Source organism: Salmo salar, chromosome ssa15 (assembly GCF_905237065.1).
Source record: "Salmo salar chromosome ssa15, Ssal_v3.1, whole genome shotgun sequence".
In the NCBI taxonomy this organism is placed as follows: Eukaryota; Metazoa; Chordata; class Actinopteri; order Salmoniformes; family Salmonidae; genus Salmo; species Salmo salar.
In genome coordinates this window covers 103963401-103982658 of record NC_059456.1, presented here as the reverse complement: position 1 = coordinate 103982658, position 19258 = coordinate 103963401, and the positions used below count along the sequence as shown (strand labels likewise).

The 19258-nt window shown below is 41.4% G+C and overlaps 1 protein-coding gene, 1 long non-coding RNA gene and 1 other non-coding gene across 3 annotated transcripts in view; 1 reads left to right on the top strand and 2 right to left on the bottom strand.

The window, feature by feature from the left end:
• Nucleotides 1–401: 401 nt before the first annotated feature.
• Nucleotides 402–473, bottom strand: trnae-cuc (transfer RNA glutamic acid (anticodon CUC)). The gene has a single exon. It is a non-coding gene; the product is annotated as a tRNA-Glu (tRNA).
• A 1826-nt stretch (nt 474–2299) lies between these two features.
• LOC106572900 (pancreatic progenitor cell differentiation and proliferation factor B) lies at nt 2300–9239 on the top strand. The gene is made up of 5 exons (XM_014147485.2): nt 2300–2576; nt 4714–4803; nt 5207–5284; nt 8179–8278; nt 8657–9239. Exons 2-5 carry the CDS (start codon nt 4749–4751, stop codon nt 8772–8774), a joined length of 351 nt encoding a protein of 116 aa, XP_014002960.1. The 5' UTR covers nt 2300–2576; nt 4714–4748; the 3' UTR covers nt 8775–9239.
• A 7146-nt stretch (nt 9240–16385) lies between these two features.
• Nucleotides 16386–19258, bottom strand: part of LOC123727376 (uncharacterized) — a 16015-nt gene continuing 13142 nt past the window's right edge. Inside the window, exons 4-5 of the long non-coding RNA XR_006759371.1 lie at nt 18464–18583; nt 16386–16914 (exon numbers count right to left, since the gene is read on the bottom strand). This is a non-coding gene — a long non-coding RNA (uncharacterized lncRNA). The remainder of the gene's footprint in view (nt 16915–18463; nt 18584–19258) is intronic.

Here is a 19258-nt window from a genome sequence, read left to right as displayed (position 1 = left end):
TTTTACCTGTTAGATATTCCGATCAATGATGATGATCAATGAAAACAGCATACAACAAAACATCGTTGCTACTTTAGAAAAGAAAGATGACTCGAGAAAATTACATGAGAGGAAATATATTTTTCCATGGACCTCTTCCAGCGTTTAAAGGTCCCGCCATAGCTCTATCCTCATTCGTCAATTCTTGGTTACAATGTAGTTGCACTGGCGTCTCGGATTGGTTAGCGAGTGCAATTCTTGGGTTGCAGACGGCGATCTGATTGGTTGTCACAACCAGACATTTCCTCGACTCACGGTTGTTAGGGGCGCGGAGCCTTCATTTCTAGACAGTTACCTGTATAATATGGATGATTCTGAAAACTTCACTTATATGCCTTGAGGTCTGGTGATAAAAACAGTTGTTCCCTGACCGGGAATCGAACCCGGGCCGCGGCGGTGAGAGCGCCGAATCCTAACCACTAGACCACCAGGGAATCTGAAGGCTAAGGTAGTTGTAATTGTTCATAACTGTTGATAACTACAGTGAACAACAATATAAACGCAACATGTAACAATTTCAAAGTTTTTGCTGAGTTACATTTCATAGAAGGAAATCAGTAAATTTAAATGAATTCATTAGGCCCTAATCTATGGATTACAGATGACTGGGCAGTGGCGTAGCCATGGGTGGGCCTGGAAGGTCATAGGCCCACCCACTTGGGAGCTAAGCCCACCCACTGGGGGAGCCAGGCCCAGCCAATCAGAATGAGTTTTCCCCCACAAAAGGGCATTATTATAGAGTGATTATAGAGTCACTTTAACTCTACGTACATGTACATATTACCTCAATTACCTAGACTAACTGGTGCCCCCGCACATTGACTCTGTACAGGTACACCCTGTATATAGCCTCACTATTGTTATTTTACTGCTGCTGTTAAATTATTTGTTACTTTTATTTTCAATTTTTTTAGTTATCTATTTTTTACTTAGCACTTATTTTTCTTAAAACTGCATTGATCCGACCCTTTTTCCCCAATTTTCTCCTAAAATAACATACCCAAATCTAACTGCCTGTAGCTCAGGACCTGAAGCAAGTATTCTTGTTACCATTTGAAAGGAAACACTTTGAAGTTTGTGGAAATGTGAAATTAATGTAGAAGACTATAACGCATTAGATCTGGTAAAAGATAATACAAAGAAAAAAAACATGAATAATTGTGTATTTATTTTGTACCGTCATCATTAAAATGCAAGAGAAAGGCCATAATATATTATTCCAGCCCAGGCGCAATATAGTGTATGTGCAAAGTTTTAGACTGATCAATGAACCATTGCATATCTGTTCAAAATGTTGTATCAAGACTGCCCAAATGTGCCTAATTGGTTTATTAATACATTTTGAAGTTCATAACTGTGCACTCTCCTCAAACAATAGCATGGTAGTCTTTCACTGTAATAGCTACTGTAAATTGGACAGTGCAGTTAGATTGACAAGAATTTAAGCTTTCTGCCCATATCAGATATGTCTATGTCCTGGGAAATGTTCATGTTACTTACAACCTCATGCTAATCACATTAGCCTACGTTAGCTCAACCGTTCCGTGGGGGGGAACGATCCTGTAGATGTTATTAAGGGCTTGTAAGTAAGCATTTCACTGTAAGGCCTGTTGTATTCGGCGCATGTGACAAATAACATTTGATTTGATTATTGCAGACGGATAGTCTCAGATGATCCCGCAGGTGAAGAAATTGGATGTGGAGGTCCTGGGCTGGCGTGGTTACACGTGGTCTGCAGGTTGTGAAGCCGGTTGGACATGTTGGAGGCAGCATACCGCAGAGAAATGAACATTAAATTCTCTTGCAACAGCTCTATTGGACATTCCTGCAGTCAGTATGCCAATTCCACACTCCCTCAACTTGAGACATCTGTGGCATTGTGCTGTGTGACAAAACTGCAAATATTAGTGGCCTTTTATTGTCCCCAGCACAAGGTGCACCTGTGTAATAATCACGCTGTTTAATCAGCTTCTTGATACGCCACACCTGTCAAGTGGTTGGATTATCTTGGCAAAGGAGAAATGTTCAATTACAGGGATGTAAATACATTTGCGCTGACAATTTGAGAGAAATAAGCTTTTTGTGCATATGAAACATTTCTGGGATATTTTATTTCAGCTCATGAAACATGGGACCAACACTTTACATGTTGTGTTTATATTTCGTCCTAGAGAATGCTGTATTGATTTGGCAATATAAACATGTGTTTCCCATGCCAATAAAGCCCTTATATTGAAATGTAAAATTGTATTGTATTTGCTGTTAACTTTTTTTCCCCCAGAGGAAACAACTCAGCCGACCCACTGTGAGTTGCCTAAGGTCGAGCCCCGCCTAGTCTCTTCAGCTATTTGTCTTTGACGTCGCATCTTAGTATAAAAAGCACTCGACACCCTTTCATTCAAGGCAAGACATTTACTGCGGATATATCTGTCTTTTACCCAAAAACGTATTTTCAAATGGGCCCCGTCGACTAGCGTTTACTCTCCTACGCCTCGCCTATTGAGTTGGGTGCTGTTAAACGGCTGGGTAACAAAAAGGTGAGATTTGTTTGAAACGGCTGTTTGATGATGATGATGATGATAGAGATTAAAACGATGATAGAAAAAAAAGATGCCTGCTTGTTTTTGGACGTTTTGTAAATATGGCAACGTCACGAAGTCATCCTGATTTTTCAGCCTATATTTTTCTTTTCTTCTGTAGCTACATTTTGTTTGTTGCTACGTTTTTTAATGTTCATGTTATTGTGTGTCAATACTGCCAGGCAAGATTGTTTTTTTTATTTGAATAGGTATTTGCCATGGACGGAACAAAGGTTTAGCTAGGTAACGTTAGTCGAGCTTTGTTTTCTTCAGTTTACACAGACCAACTAATAATGTTTTGTTCAAAACTCCGTGTTCATCTTTTTCACCCAAATACCCAACAATCACAACATTGTCATTGTTAGCAAAACGGCTAACTAAACATTAGTTAGGCGCCTAGTTATCTAATATAACCTAGTTGTTATCTACAGTAACCTAGTTATTATCTACAGTAGCAAAGCTTTTGTTAACGTTATGTACCGCAGTGAATGTCTGCTGTGTTAAATGATGGGATTGATATAGGTTGAATGGCCATGAATTCCCTGGGTTAAATACCCCGACGTGAGGGATATATACATGTTCATATGGGAAATATTTTAACCTAGTATATTGTGTTCACTAGTAGTCAGACCAGATGTGTAGGCAGGCTACAACTAACATTGGAGGCAGCATTGCCATTGATGATCGCGTAAATTATTTTAATTTAACTAAGAACAAATTCTTATTTTACAATGATAGATAAGTGTGAGAAGTAACCGTTAACTATTTTAATTATTGTTACTGTTTGTATTTAGCCACCCATGTATTCTGAAGAGCTGAGTTGGAGCAATATCACTACAAAAACCTGTGCAGTAATGTCTTATGGCGCGATTTCACTATATTTTAATGTTATATTTTTAATTAGGATGTTGTAATGCACAAGTTTAATGATTGTATTCATACACTGAACTTGTAGTTATTTACTTGAAATTGACTGAGCAGAATGGAATATTCTTTCTTAATTAAACGCAATTCATATGTTCAGTTTCAATATGGTAGATATTACATTCGTATCACGTTTACAAACCATTTTAAGGTAATCAATGTTTCATATATTAACGTTTTCAGATGCATTCAGTTTTAAAATTCAGACTCAAAACCAGAGACGTCCTTACACTTTGCCTGCCAGGAAAGTTAGAGAACACAGTAAAAGTAAAGGCTTTGGCTATAAACTGTTATGACCCCATTTTTGGAAGTTTAAGACTCTGGAACATGGATGTGCTTCCTGTTCCCCTCTATTGTTCTCATAGGCCGCCTTAGAAGGGAGTGTCCCGCAAAAAAACCCACCCATAACAGTTGAATAGTCCTTTTAAGGTTATCACTCCCTATTTTAATGTTGCTCTTTTGGCTAAAGCCCGTAGGGATGAGTTCAGGAAGCTATCAAGTCTTAGTCTCCAGGAAGGTTAATCATCAAGGGTGTGGTTCAACGAACCACCATCGATACATTTCACCTCCTACACAAATCACAGTACCGCTATAACTGACTGTTTGAAACCAGGCGTACTGCACAACACTTTTTGTGGCAAGCAGGAGGGGTCTGTGCACCCCACTTAGTGAGTGGCAACAGAGGAGGGGGGTTGTGATCCATACATGTGATTACCAGACTGACTACCGTATGTAGGTAACATTCATGTAAGCTTGCGGGATCTGTCCACGAGGCTTAATTAAGACGGTGTGTGTGTGTGTGACTGATGGGGTTCAAACCCAGGTCTCTTGTGTACCAGACAATGCAACTTTTCAGGGCTTCGATAAGTTATTCATCATATGAGCGTGGTCACCGACACAACTTGTTACCCCCCCCCCTTGACCTCCTTGAAAATACCCATCCAAGACAAAGGACCAATGAGGCTTTAGCTCAACAGGCTAAAGAAATCTGAATGCATCATCAAACTAAATATTCAGTTTAAAATCATAAAATGTAACTTCATTTTTATGAATTCAATGAGTCATTTCTACATATATAAAAAAAAAAGCATCCTAATGCAATATTATGGTATTGAAATCGTTCCATAGTTTATGTACCAATGTGTCTGACTCAAACCTCCTTTTCTTCCAGGGTTTCTAACACATGACTCAACAAGTTCCGTAAGAATGGCAGCGATCAATGCAGGCGGTTCTCTTGTGGCAACCCATGACTACTACCGAAGTGAGTAGCTCTTGGGCCGGGTCATGTCTTTACAAACTTGGCCCTAAATCAATCAAGCTCTGTTATTTTTTTTTAAACCTTTTTTTTTTTCCTTTGTCTTCAGAAAGATTGAATCAGTTATGATAATTCACTTCAGCCTTCAACAGTAGTGTGTTCTCAAGCCCTCTCATATCCTTTGAACTAAGCACAAGCAGTTCTTGGACAGGCTATCTTGCCAACGATTACACACCAAACATGACAAAAAGTTGACAGGACCGTACAAACAGATCTGTGACTCACGCTAGTCATCTCTCTTGGCTGTACCTTGTGTCAGTGTTTCCCAAACTCGGTTGGCAAAGAGCTTGTGAGGGTGTTTGTATTTTATAGCGTCGTCCTCTCCTAACCTTCACGTTTGTTTTTCCAGGGCGCATCGGCTCCACTTCCAGCAGCAGCTCCTGTGGCAGTTCAGAGTACAGTGGGGAGGTCATTCCACACCATCCAGGTACACAAAGCATATGGGTGGGGGGGGGACCATGTTCAGGGGAGGTGCTATTTGAGTGTCTTGACTGGCTCCGTCTCTATCTGGTATGGCAACTGCTTGGCATCAGACCTCAAGGCGCTACAGATGGTAGTGCGTACGATCCCAGTAAATCATTGGGGCCGAGCTCCCTGCCATTCATGACCTTTATACCAGGCGCTGTCAGAGGAAGGCCCTGCACTACACAGCGGCTTCAAATAACCAACTCATCAAGCTTTTTATTTTTAATCAGCTATAGTGCTGGGGGGGGGGACTGACCTTGGAACCCTGAACCAGTGAACAGATTGCTGATTTGCTTTAAGATCAGGTGCAAATGTCAAATTTCAGGGCATGAGTTTTGCCATAAGAAATATGCTGCACCCCAAAAAAAAATAGTTTGATCAAGAATATACAGTTTCTTTTGCAAGCTCACCAGCAATGGGGCAACAGTTTACAAGCATAGGCCTACTGGTCTTTTGGTATGTTACAATTGCTTGACATTTATAATTTACTTATGAAGCTTGCGTTTAGGAATTTGTTCAAATAAATGATTACAGTGTTGAGGACGCAACCTAAACTTCTACACCTGTGTTGCTTGCTGTTTTAGGATGGGTTTTCTGTACAGCACTTTGTGACATCAGCTGATGTAAGAAGGGCGTTATAAATAAATTTGATAAACGCATCTCAACTCCCGACGGCGACGAGCACATTGTTCTCTTGTTTAAATGTTTGCTGTTGATTTAAATGTGTTTGTGGGAACTCGTACAATAATTGCTAGCGTTATCATCTTCCCTACACTGTTTACTGCAACCGCTTAGGCATTTCTGTTTCGTAAGATGTTAACTCAGCCTACTATTTTCTTACCCTCTGAATGGGCGCAATGAATATTGTGCACATGAACGTTCACAAGACTCATGAGGTAGAACAGTCCCCATTGACCTGTAATGGTGTCTTGTGTGCAGTTGGCTATGTGACTATATCCTATGATTATGAAGTCAAATGCACATTTTCATGGGGTGACGGGCTGGAGAAATCACAGCGCAAAGTAGTTACACAGCCAACTGTGTGTGTGTGTGGGGGGGGGGTAAATGGAGTTGAACAATGATTGATTGTTATCTTACAACCTCAAACTGCAACAGTTCATGATTTGTCACCTACAGTGGCGCCTAGCCCTTAAGCCTGGTGATGCGCGGTGACATAAGGTCGCCTTGCTGTGAGTGGACTCGGACGACGCGTCGGCTCAGTCTAGGGTGACCACATGTCCCGGGTTGTGCGGGACAGTCCTACATTCTAACACCACTGAAGCTACTGGTGATGTTTGACCTTAGGCCTATGTTTAACAATCATATTTCTCAAATCCTTTCGGGCTAAACTTGGAGGAGAGTTGGGCCTAACTACTTACAGAATGTGTGCTTCTGATGAAGAGCTACAAATATTAGGCTGGACGGTAATTTTGTTAAACTTGTGAGGCTCTCGTTGCTCATAAGAAGTGACGTTAGGTTTGATACTGGAGCTAAGAAGTTTACTTCGACTCGGTGGTCTGATGCCTGTTTCACTTTATCAGAAGCACATGACCAATGCTGTCTGACGCTATTTTTTTATTTCTCTTTAAACAGCCACCTGTTTGGTAGAAGACAGAAGCTCTGCACTCGCTATGGGATGTGGGACGTCATCTATAATTTAGCTGCTCTAAATTATTTTGACCAGCAGGTGTCACTAGTGTACACTGATCAAAGCCTCGAGCGATAAACCTATTTTCGACAATTGGATGGAAAACCTTATTTATTTTTATCCCTTTTTTGGTATCTCTAACTGTCTTACATTCCCTGAGACCAAACAAATGTATCCTCGGCCAAATATTCCGGCTTTTATAACGGCCACATGTGGTCTCTCGTTTCGGCATCAATTAGTGCTGCCGTTGGGTTCCGCGGAGCATCGCTTGACAGCTTTTCAATGGTGCTTGTTTAGTAATGTTGGATCAAAGCTGAATCTGTCTTGGAATTTTTTTACCTTTATTTAACTAATGATTGAGTAGTCTATCATTTTAAAGACTGGTTCGCTGAATAGTCCCAAACATGATCAAAACTCAACAGTGTACACCACTAGGCAGAATGCTGTGAATGGACACAAAATACAGGAAGGCTATATAGTTTAACAATCTGCTCACAAAAAAAAACATTAATTCAAGAACTAAATGCATATTCCCATGAAACAGAAATCAAATGATTGTCATGCAGACAGTTTGGACATTTCACTGGTAAAATGTGAAGAATTATCATTGACGATGCCATGGCTTATTTTTGAAATTGGTTATGAATAACTTGGTGTTTGAGGGTATTAAAATTTGAAAGTGTTCTTGGGTGAGACAATGTGTGGGCATCGGCACATTGACATTTGAAGGATAAATTCTATAATGATATTTGATGGGGGCACTTTTTTTTAAAATGTTATTATTAATCATGTAGGCTACATTGTCAGCCGGGTGCCTGGATGGTGTGGAGTTATTTTTCTACTCCATGTGTAACTCTGTGTCGAACTGCTTTGCTTTATCTTGGCCAGGTCGCAATTGTAAATGAGAACTTGTTCTCAACTTGCCTACCTGGTTAAATAAAATAACTTGTCCCACAAAATCATCCTGTTGTCACACATTTGGATATTTTTTAAATGTGGTCACCCTAGCTCAGTCAGTAGACTTGTAATCTATTAACCAACATGGTGAACTGCAATTGGTTTTGATGTGACATGACCTGTTGAAACCTGGGAACAATTTACTCCATCACTCCAGAATTCTTGTTCTGTGCAGTAAACTGTCATATAGATATATATATTTAAATTGAGGCCTTTTTGTAGTGTTTGACCTTGTCCTAATCTGTTCCTAGGTCTGCCAAAACAAGACTCGGGCCACTGGTGGTCCAGCTTGTTCTTTGGGAAGCAGAACCAGCCAGGAATGACCACTCTGACTGAGGAGGCCCAGCAGAAGTAAGTAGACTGGGGGAGAAATGTGGTGTATGAACTGGCTATCATAGTGGGAGAGAACAGGCTGCCCAACTTCACTCTAAATGCAGTAAGGATACGATCTGTCACCTCATTTGACAATCCCAAAGAATCAGCTCTTTATAAAGTGTTGCAAAACTTTTTCGACGGTCGTACAGGGTGAACTCTCTGTAGCTGGCATGTCCAAACCCTTATTAGAGCGTTGTCTTGCTTCCTGAATACTACCTCCCTACAACAGACATGCCTTTCTGGCACAGAGTAAGAAGTAATCATGGCATTTCTTTTTGTAACACTAAGCAAGTTGCACCCTGTTGACTACAACCCTGTTTTTTTTTTTTCTCTCAACCTCTCCCTCTTTTCCAGGACGGTGGCCATGACTTTGACCAACGGCCAGGTGACCTGCATTGCCAGGGAGATGGTGCTGAAGAGGCAGGTTAGCGACGCCGCGAGGTCCGAGCTGGCGAGTCCAACCCCCTCCTGAGGCAAGAAGGGAACAACGCTAGGAGACGGAGTCTGCTTCCCACGTCCCCTAAACCCTTTGATTTTCTTCCATCCTCCACACTACATAGAAAGTATGAAGCAATGTATATCAGGCATACAATGTAGTATGCTAGTGTAGGTATTGGAACAGACCCCCTTCCCTTTAACCCTAAACTATGAATGCATCCTAGTCCCTATTTAGTGCACTACTTTTGACCAAGACCCATTGGGTTATGGTCAAAAGTAGTTCATTATATCGGGTGCTGTTTAGGATGTAGAAATGTTCCCAACATCCACGTTAGCAAACTACATAGAATGAATGTCTGTCACTTTGCTTCACGCTAAGCATTATGGGTATTGGAACAATTATTTGTTTGTCTTAGTAGGACAGGCTGCCAATGAATTATTATAATTTTTTTTTTTGTATCCTGTTTTTTATATCTATAAATAAAATGAGAACAAACTATTTTATTTTTTTGAATTTTGTACTTGGTGCACACATACAACTTGTGTTATCTTGTCCATTTGGTCACCCTGTGACTTCCAGATGCCAAGCAGCCTGACTGGAATCTTTCAATGGAATTTATCGCTTTGAAATGACTGGAAACAGTCTCTGTATGACAAGCACAGTGTCAACTTTAACTTGGCACTCAATGGCCTACTCTATCCTACTGAAATACTGAACAGGCTGTCACTATGCATGCGGTCTGCTACCTTTTCTATGACAGTTGTGGATCTGAAATACTAAAAACAGACATTCAAAGTACAGAGTACACACACAAAATGGTGACTCGCAGTCCATTCCTGCCGTGCTGTGGCGTTTTTGGACGTCACCTTAAGTAACCTGACGTCCTAAGACCGTACAGCCAATTGCTATGTGAGACTTCACCACTATGAGAACTGTACCTTTTTAGGTGAGGTGACTGCATAGAGCCAGCACAACAGATTTCTAACGGGCAGTTGTATTTATTTTGAGTAAGCAAAAATGCATGACTCATCAACCTGAGGGTTGGTCTCTTTTTCAGTGTTTGAGGGGTACAAAATCCACTTATCATTGAAGTCTCACTGGATTGATTGCTTTTATTATACTCGTGTGACTTTCATACTCTTTCTTGTGCCTCCCCCCACCCAGTTAATGGTACTCCTGCGGAAATGTTACAAAATGACCTGTCAAACAATGATAATGGCTGAAATGGGGATACATTGTCTTTCCGTTGCATCTATAAAAACACAGAAACGTCGTTGAATTAAATGCACCATTTCTACTCTTGCATCACAAGGAGAACTTTACTTCGATTTTTTTATTTCTTTATCTTGGAGGGGTGAACCCCCCCCCCCCCCTCCAAATAAAAATTCTATATTTTTTAATGCATGCCAGCAAAGCCACTAAACAATACATTAATTGCACTATAACGGTTCCCACAAACTGTTACGGCTTACATAAAGCTGTCCCAGTACCACGGCTTATCTTTCAGCTTCGTGGAGTGAAACCTCACCTGGCGATCAGCGGAGCCTTGTCTGGCAGCAAAACAGTTTATTCAGCCTCGTTTACTGCCTTATTAAAAAAAAAGTTTTAAAAAAGCTGATATGTCAGACTTGCTTAAACAAATGTGGTTTCTACTAACAATTTAAGATGTACATACTATGGCATAAGGGCACAATAAGAGGAAATCCGTCATTTTTATTAAGACAATGAGCGAGCTAAAATGCACGTAGTCATAACTATTTGTTCAGCCCTTTTGAAATGTACAGTGACAGAATTCAGAACATGGGCCGTTCTTAGTGTTTTCCCTGTACACCAAGTCAGAACCGTAAGATAAATTAAGGGGGAATATAAGGAAACCAATGAAAGCTCTTAGAATATTCAATGATTGCATTTCTCTAAAACAGGCTACATGTGCATTCCCAGTGGGTCAGAAGTTTACATACACTCAATTAGTATTTGGTAGCATTGCCTTAAAATTGTTTAACTTGGGGCAAACGTTACGGGTAGCCTTCCTACAATAAGTTGGGTGAATTTTGGCCCATTCCTCCTGACAGAGCTGGTGTAACTGAGTCAGGTTTGTAGGCCTCCTTGCTCGCACACGCTTTTTCAGTTCTGCCCAGAGATTTTCTATAGGATTGAGGTCAGGGCTTTGTGATATCCACTCCAATACCTTGAGTTTGTTGTCCTTAGGCCATTTTGCCACAACTTTGGAAGGTTGCTTGGGGTCATTGTCCCTTTGGAAGACATTGCTTCAATATATCCACATAATTTTCCTCCTCATGATGCCATCTATTTTGTGAAGTGCACCAGTCCCTCCTGCAGCAAAGCACCCCCACAACATGATGCTGCCACCCCCATGCTTCACGGTTGGGATGGTGTTCTTCGGCTTGCAAGCCTCCCCCTTTTTCCTCCAAACATAACGATGGTCATTATGGCCAAACAGTTCTATTTTTGTTTCATCAGACCAGAGGACATTTCTCCAAAAAGTATGATCTTTGTCCCAATGTGCAGTTGCAAACCGTAGTCAGTTTTTTTTATGGTGATTTTTGAGCAGTGGCTTCTTCCTTGCTGAGTGACCTTTCAGGTTCTGTGGATATAGGACTAATTTTTCTGTGGATATAGATACTTTTGACCCTGTTTCCTCCAGCATCTTCACAAGGTCCTTTGCTGTTGTTCTGGGATTGATTTGCACTTTTCGCACCAAAGTACATTCATCTCTAGGAGACAGAATACGTCTCCTTCCTGGTATGCCGGCTGCGTGGTCCCATGGTGTTTATACTTGCATACTATTGTTTGTACAGATGAACGTGGTGCCTTCAGGCATTTGGAAATTGCTCCCAAGAATGAACCAGGCTTGTGGTTGAGTTCTTGGCTGATTTATTTTGATTTTCCCACGATGTCAAGCAAAGAGGCACTGAGTTTGAAGGTAGGCCTTGAAATACATCCATAAAAGCTTCTGATTGGCAATTACATAATTTTCTGGAATTTTCCAAGCTGTTTAAAGGCACAGTCAACTTAGTGTATGTAAACTTCTGACCCACTGGAATTGTGATGCAGTGAATTATAAGTGAAATAATCTGTCTGTAAACAATTGTTGGAAAAATGACTTGTGTCATGCACAAAGTAGATGTCTTAACTGACTTGCCAAAACTATAGTTTGTTAACAAGACATTTGTGGAAGAAAAACTGGAAACTCAGGAAAACAAACAAAACTCAGGAAAAAAGAAATGGAGTGAATCATAATCTTAAAGTCAGAAAGTTTCCGAGTTGGATGACCGTTAAAAACACATTTTCCCAGTCGGGAACTCTTTTTAAAACATTTTCTTTCCAGAGTTCCCAGTTGTCTTGAACTCACTGAAGTCTGAGATTTCCGAGTTTCCAGTTGTTTTGAATGGGCCATTGTGTTGCATGTGAATGTTTATCCTTTTTAAGCTTGGAAAAGAGACCCTTAAACCCAGACTTGGACCACACACCCTCTCCACTGATTAGCCGGCTAGTGATTGCTTAGCAACGCTTGCAGTTAGCCACTGATTCCTTCCAAACCACTCATTGTTGAATTTCCTATTTCCAACTTGTGTAATGTTTATGTCCAATAGCCGACGAGCACCGATACGTTTTAGCTGTAATTTCTCACCTTGAGAAGGATTTGCCAGTAGATTGTTGACTTGATGCATGATGATGACCGCTTGCTAGCTAAGATTTTGAAAGTATGTTGACATGATCAGTCCAATCAAAGCAACGGTACATATAACGTGATTTGATGTAATTATATCTGTGGCCAATGATCTTGAGCCTTCTTGGATGGGCACTTCTAATGTAAATCTATGGCAGAACCCAAGGGGCTTGAATTTTCGAGCTCTCCCTGTAGATTTTGCGGTGACCTAGTATCCCAATGAGTGACAACACTGAGCCAATCACGGCGCAATTAGAGAACGTTACCAACCCCTACGCCCTGTATTTCCCGCTGGCTGCTCCACCACCACAGAAATCACTGAGCTAGGATGAAACACCTGCATTTTGGAGCTGCCTTACTCAAGAAAAAAAATGTTTTGCATGTGGCTTTATTAACTCAATTATTTTTTTATTGTTTGCAAACTGATAAAAATAACATGCAAAACAGGGGGGGCTAAGCAGGTAGGGCTCAAAACAGCCCTGAATGACAGGTCACCGCTGAAAGTACTGTATGTATAGAGGTATATTCTAGAACCAAGTCTGTTGGTTATAGATCAGTGTATTCTAGAGCCTGTTGTTTATAGATCAGTGTATTCTAGAGCCTGTTGGTTATAGATCAGTGTGTTCTAGAACCTGTTGGTTATAGATCAGTGTATTCTAGAACCTGTTGGTTATAGATCAGTGTATTCTAGAGCCTGTTGTTTATAGATCAGTGTATTCTAGAGCCTGTTGGTTATAGATAAGTGTATTCTAGAGCCTGTTGGTTATAGATCAGTGTATTCTAGAGCCTGTTGGTTATAGATCAGTGTATTCTAGAGCCTGTTGTTTATAGATCAGTGTATTCTAGAGCCTGTTGGTTATAGATCAGTGTATTCTAGAGCCTGTTGGTTATAGATCAGTGTATTCTAGAGCCTGTTGTTTATAGATCAGTGTATTCTAGAGCCTGTTGGTTATAGATAAGTGTATTCTAGAGCCTGTTGGTTATAGATCAGTGTATTCTAGAGCCTGTTGGTTATAGATCAGTGTATTCTAGAGCCTGTTGTTTATAGATCAGTGTATTCTAGAGCCTGTTGGTTATAGATCAGTGTATTCTAGAGCCTGTTGGTTATAGATCAGTGTATTCTAGAGCCTGTTGGTTATAGATCAGTGTATTCTAGAACCTGTTGGTTATAGATCAGTGTATTCTAGAGCCTGTTGGTTATAGATCAGTGTATTCTAGAACCTGTTGGTTATAGATCAGTCTATTCTAGAACCTGTTGGTTATAGATCAGTGTATTCTAGACCCTGTTGGTTATAGATCAGTGTATTCTAGAGCCTGTTGGTTATAGATCAGTGTGTTCTAGAGCCTGTTGGTTATAGATCAGTGTGTTCTAGAGCCTGTTGGTTATAGATCAGTGTATTCTAGAGCCTGTTGGTTATAGATCAGTGTATTCTAGAGCCTGTTGGTTATAGATCAGTGTATTCTAGAGCCTGTTGGTTATAGATCAAACTATTCTAGAGCCTGTTGGTTATAGATCAGTGTATTCTAGAGCCTGTTGGTTATAGATCAGTGTATTCTAGAGCCTGTTGGTTATAGATCAGTGTATTCTAGAGCCTGTTGGTTATAGATCAGTGTATTCTAGAGCCTGTTGGTTATAGATCAGTGTATTCTAGAGCCTGTTGGTTATAGATCAGTGTATTCTAGAGCCTGTTGGTTATAGATCAGTGTATTCTAGAGCCTGTTGGTTATAGATCAGTGTATTCTAGAGCCTGTTGGTTATAGATCAGTGTATTCTAGAGCCTGTTGGTTATAGATCAGTGTATTCTAGAACCTGTTGGTTATAGATCAGTGTATTCTAGAGCCTGTTGGTTATAGATCAGTGTATTCTAGAACCTGTTGGTTATAGATCAGTCTATTCTAGAACCTGTTGGTTATAGATCAGTGTATTCTAGACCCTGTTGGTTATAGATCAGTGTATTCTAGAGCCTGTTGGTTATAGATCAGTGTGTTCTAGAGCCTGTTGGTTATAGATCAGTGTGTTCTAGAGCCTGTTGGTTATAGATCAGTGTATTCTAGAGCCTGTTGGTTATAGATCAGTGTATTCTAGAGCCTGTTGGTTATAGATCAGTGTATTCTAGAGCCTGTTGGTTATAGATCAAACTATTCTAGAGCCTGTTGGTTATAGATCAGTGTATTCTAGAGCCTGTTGGTTATAGATCAGTGTGTTCTAGAGCCTGTTGGTTATAGATCAGTGTGTTCTAGAGCCAAGCCTGTTGGTTATAGATCAGTGTATTCTAGAGCCTGTTGTTTATAGATCAGTGTATTCTAGAGCCTGTTGGTTATAGATCAGTGTATTCTAGAGCCTGTTGGTTATAGATCAGTGTATTCTAGAGCCTGTTGGTTATAGATCAGTGTATTCTAGAGCCTGTTGGTTATAGATCAGTGTATTCTAGAGCCTGTTGGTTATAGATCAGTGTATTCTAGAGCCTGTTGGTTATAGATCAGTGTGTTCTAGAACCTGTTGGTTATAGATCCGTGCATTCTAGAGCCTGTTGTTTATAGATCAGTGTATTCTAGAGCCTGTTGGTTATAGATCAGTGTATTCTAGAGCCTGTTGGTTATAGATCAGTGTATTCTAGAGCCTGTTGTTTATAGATCAGTGTATTCTAGAGCCTGTTGGTTATAGATCAGTGTATTCTAGAGCCTGTTGGTTATAGATCAGTGTATTCTAGAGCCTGTTGGTTATAGATCAGTGTATTCGAGAGCCTGTTGGTTATAGATCAGTGTATTCTAGAACCTGTTGGTTATAGATCATTGTATTCTAGAGCCTGTTGGGCATAGATCAGTGTGTTCTAGAGCCTGTTGGGCATAGATCAGTGTATTCTAGAGCCTGTTGGTTATAGATCAGTGTATTCTAGAGCCTGTTGGTTATAGATCAGTGTATTCTAGAACCTGTTGGTTATAGATCAGTGTGTTCTAGAGCCAAGTCTCTACTGCCTGTCTCTTTAGCTCTGCACCCAGCAACAGGTTTCTGCTGCCTGTCTCTCTAACTCTGCACCCAGCAACAGGTATCTGTTAAGATTAAGAGGGGTTTGAGGATCTGCATTGTAGAAGGAGATCATATTCAACTACCATGCTGCACCGAAAGCAAATACCACCAACCTTTGGGTGTGTTGCAAGAAACAAATCTGAATCATCTCAACAGATTTCTGCTGTAGGCAATTGGTGAATCGGATCTGCGATCAGATCTTATTTGAGTCACGTCAATAGGTTATTGCTATATAGAAGGGTTGGACGATCTGATCTGTTATTAAACTCGTGTGTGAAAATTTTTTCCCATATTGTTGCTTAGCAACCAGCCAGTATCTGGAGAAAATGGTTCCTCCAGTTGGGCTGCGGAGAGGACAGGCTGTGACCAAGTGGAGAGGAGGACAGGCTGTGACCAAGTGGAGAGGAGGACAGGCTGTGACCAAGTGGAGAGGAGGACAGGCTGTGACCAAGTGGAGAGGAGGACAGGCTGTGACCAAGTGGAGAGGAGGACAGGCTGTGACCAAGTGGAGAGGCGGCAGAGGACAGGCTGTGACCAAGTGGAAACTGTGACCAAGAGAAGGCTGTGACCAAGTGGAGAGGAGGACAGGCTGTGACCCAGTTATGAAAAGAAGGGAGGAGGAAATTAAAAAGGAAAGAGGGGTGGAGGGAAGGGAGGAGAGAGGTGAAGGGAGGAGAGGGTTGGAAAGTGGAGGAGAGGGAGGGAGGGAGGGAGGGAGGGAGGGAGGGAGGGAGGGAGGGAGGGAGGGGAGGGAGGGGTGGGGGAAGAGAGGGAGGAGGGAGGGAGGGAGGGAGGGAGGGAGGGAGGGAGGGAGGGAGGGAGGGAGGGGGAGGGAGGGAGGGAGGGGAGGGAGGGAGGAGAGGGAGGGAGGGAGGGAGGGAGGGAGAGGGGTGGGGGGAAGAGAGGGAGTGAGGGAGTGAGGGAGTGAGGGAGGGAGAGGGGTTCCTGCAGGAGGCCTTTTGCCTTTTTCTAGGCCATCATTGTAAATAAGAATTTGTTCTTAACTGGCTTGCCTAGTTAAATAAAGGTAAAATAAATACAAAAAAAAGAGTGGAGGAGGCGAAGGGGGTTTAACTAGGCTGTGTGTGATGGTATTGAATAATATTGTCTGTTTTAGAGAGCGCTCACAGAAATGTCTTTTTTTCTGGCCCTTCCTGCTGCCTCCAAAAACAGGAGTCAGAGTAGAGACCAGAGCAATATAGAAAACATGTTCAACACTAACTGGCTTGATCAAATCCATATTTTCTGTGCTGAGAGGACAGAACAGAGAGGAAGATGTCTTCTCCCTCATCTTCCTCTGTGTGTTTCAACCTGCTGATTGGTGACGGTGTGTCTCTACTTGACAGCTCTGTTGGCCGGGCTGAGACGCTTGACGGTGGCCGTACGGGGTGTGGAGGTCCCCAAAACCACGCTGACCCGCCATCCTCTCGATATCCCCCCTGCTCCTGGGAATCCTGAAGAGGATATATGAAGGGGTGGGGAGGAAGGTTAAAGAAGGTTGCATTATATAGTTACACCTGCAGGCTCTAAAGTAAAGTGTTACCATAGGTTGCATTACATTTTGAGTGATGTCAGTGCTTGAAGTGGAACGTTAATCAGGGATAGGTGCCCAGTCAACGGGACAGTCGTAAATCATGTAGCGCGGTGTGTCACGATCGCAGATTTTAGAGAAACAACAAATGTCGGTATATATAAGTGTCTTATATCGGCTGAAAGCTTAAATTCTTGTTAATCTAACTGCACTGTCCAATTTACAGTAGCTATTACTGCGTCAAAATGCCATGCTATTGTTTGAGGAGAGTGCACAACAACAAAACACTTTTTTCCCCAACGTGACAGGTTTGATACATTCACCTCTGAAGGTGAAATGTGTACTTACATTCTGAAATCTTGCTCTGATTTATCATCCAAAGGGTCCCAGAGATAACATGAAGTGTGGTTTTGTTATAGAAAATCCTTTTTCATATCCTAAAAAGGTCCATATAGCATGCACGATCAATTTTGTATTTCCACTTGTTCAATTTGCAAAGAAAGAAATCTGTGAAAATCTAACCCTCAGCGTTGTTTCAACCAGTCACATCACGTTCGCATTTATTCCTCAGAGATCCTAGAACGTAACCAGACTTCACTATATCATTAGCGGTGTAGTATATCCTATAGGACACCATATTTGGTCAGAGAGCGACGCCTTCATGGCACGTCGATGACACGGGCGGTCTTCACTTGATTGACTGTAACTTTGTCAAATAAGCACCAATCGGGGTCAGATAAAGCTAGCTAGATAGCTGGGCTTTACGGGAGTATGCGGAAACCCCGTATCTGTCGCACAATTTTGCTGCTAACCTTGTGAGCAACAAGCCTTTTTTTGGATAAAAATGGCAAGAATATGGCAGAGCGCGTTGCGAACATCTGTGAGTTATGAAGTTATGAAACTGGGTGTTTTGCAAATGTTGAACTTACAATACAGCTACTAATACTGGAAAAGTATACAGATTGTTTTTTTCTTTGTATTTTCTTCGACCAGATCTATTGTGTTATATTCTCCTACATTCAATTCACATTTCCACAAATTTCAAAATGTTTCCTTTCAAATGGTACCATGAAAATGCATATCCTTGCTTCAGGGCCTGAGCTACAGTTCGATTTGGGTGTCATTTTAGGCAAAAATGGAAAAAAATGTGTCTATCCCTAAGAATTAAAATATCCAATTACTAATTTAATGTTACGGTACAGTTACTAATTGTAATGTTACAGTACTGTTACTAATTGTAATGTTACAGTACTGGGGTTCATATTTTAGAGCAAATATTCTACAAGACGGTGCCGGTACTCAAGAAGCAGAACCTTTGAGGTGCCAGTACTCTGTACAGGACAGTACCAGTCCAACTGAACCACTGGTTGTGTTCATTTCATTGGTTCAAGTCATACATTTTTTTTTATCAAATCAACCCAACATCATCACAATTTAAAGGATAAGTACGGAGAGTAGGATGATCCAGTCACCTGGCTGTGTAGACGTCGACACCCACACAGTTACATGTCTTTGTTTGGGTGCTAGCGTTGACCAATCAGAGAGGCTGTAGACTGTAGTAGGTGTTTTACTGTCTGCAGGGCTTCTTGTGTCTATGGAGGAGAGGAGAGTGAAATAAAACAGGTAATTTAACACATTTTTGGGTGCCAATGCTAAGTCTATCTGCACGTGAGGGACTGTCACTAAACCGGCCTTGTTCTCATTTAGACGGACGTGTCTGATTGAAATCTGTAGTGAATCCTTTCAGGCTGGCGTGATTGGCTCATAGCACAGATTCCAGCCTCATACACACCAATATGTTTCTGTGCTTCTATGAAGGCAAAACCCGTGACAGATTTTTATTTCTGTACAAAGCCTGTTATAGATTTTATTCCATACGTCCTGTAAATTAGTGTTTCATGGTTCATTACTTCAGTTTACAGCAGAAATGTTGTTGTTTGGCGTTCATATGTACTGTAGACCGAGGCTTGATGGATGGGATTAGGATGTACTGTAGACCGTGACTGGATGGATGGGATTAGGATGTACTGTAGTCCGAGGCTGGATGGATGGGATTAGGATGTACTGTAGACCGTGACTGGATGGATGGGATTAGGATGTACTGTAGACCGAGGCTGGATGGATGGATGGGATTAGGATGTAATGTAGACCGAGGCTGGATGGATGGGGTTAGGATGTACTGTAGAACGAGGCTGGATGGATGGATGGGATTAGGATGTACTGTAGACCGAGGCTGGATGGATGGATGGATGGGATTAGGATGTACT

What these genes read in the sequence shown, in the direction of transcription:
- LOC106572900 (XM_014147485.2), top strand. Translation starts at nt 4,749, where the DNA reads ATGGCAGCGATCAATGCAGGCGGTTCTCTTGTGGCAACCCATGACTAC. An exon ending in AACCCATGACTACTACCGAA is followed by an intron (nt 4,804 to 5,206) that starts GTGAGTAGCTCT and finishes TTGTTTTTCCAG; the next exon opens with GGCGCATCGGCTCCACTTCC. An exon ending in GGTCATTCCACACCATCCAG is followed by an intron (nt 5,285 to 8,178) that starts GTACACAAAGCA and finishes ATCTGTTCCTAG; the next exon opens with GTCTGCCAAAACAAGACTCG.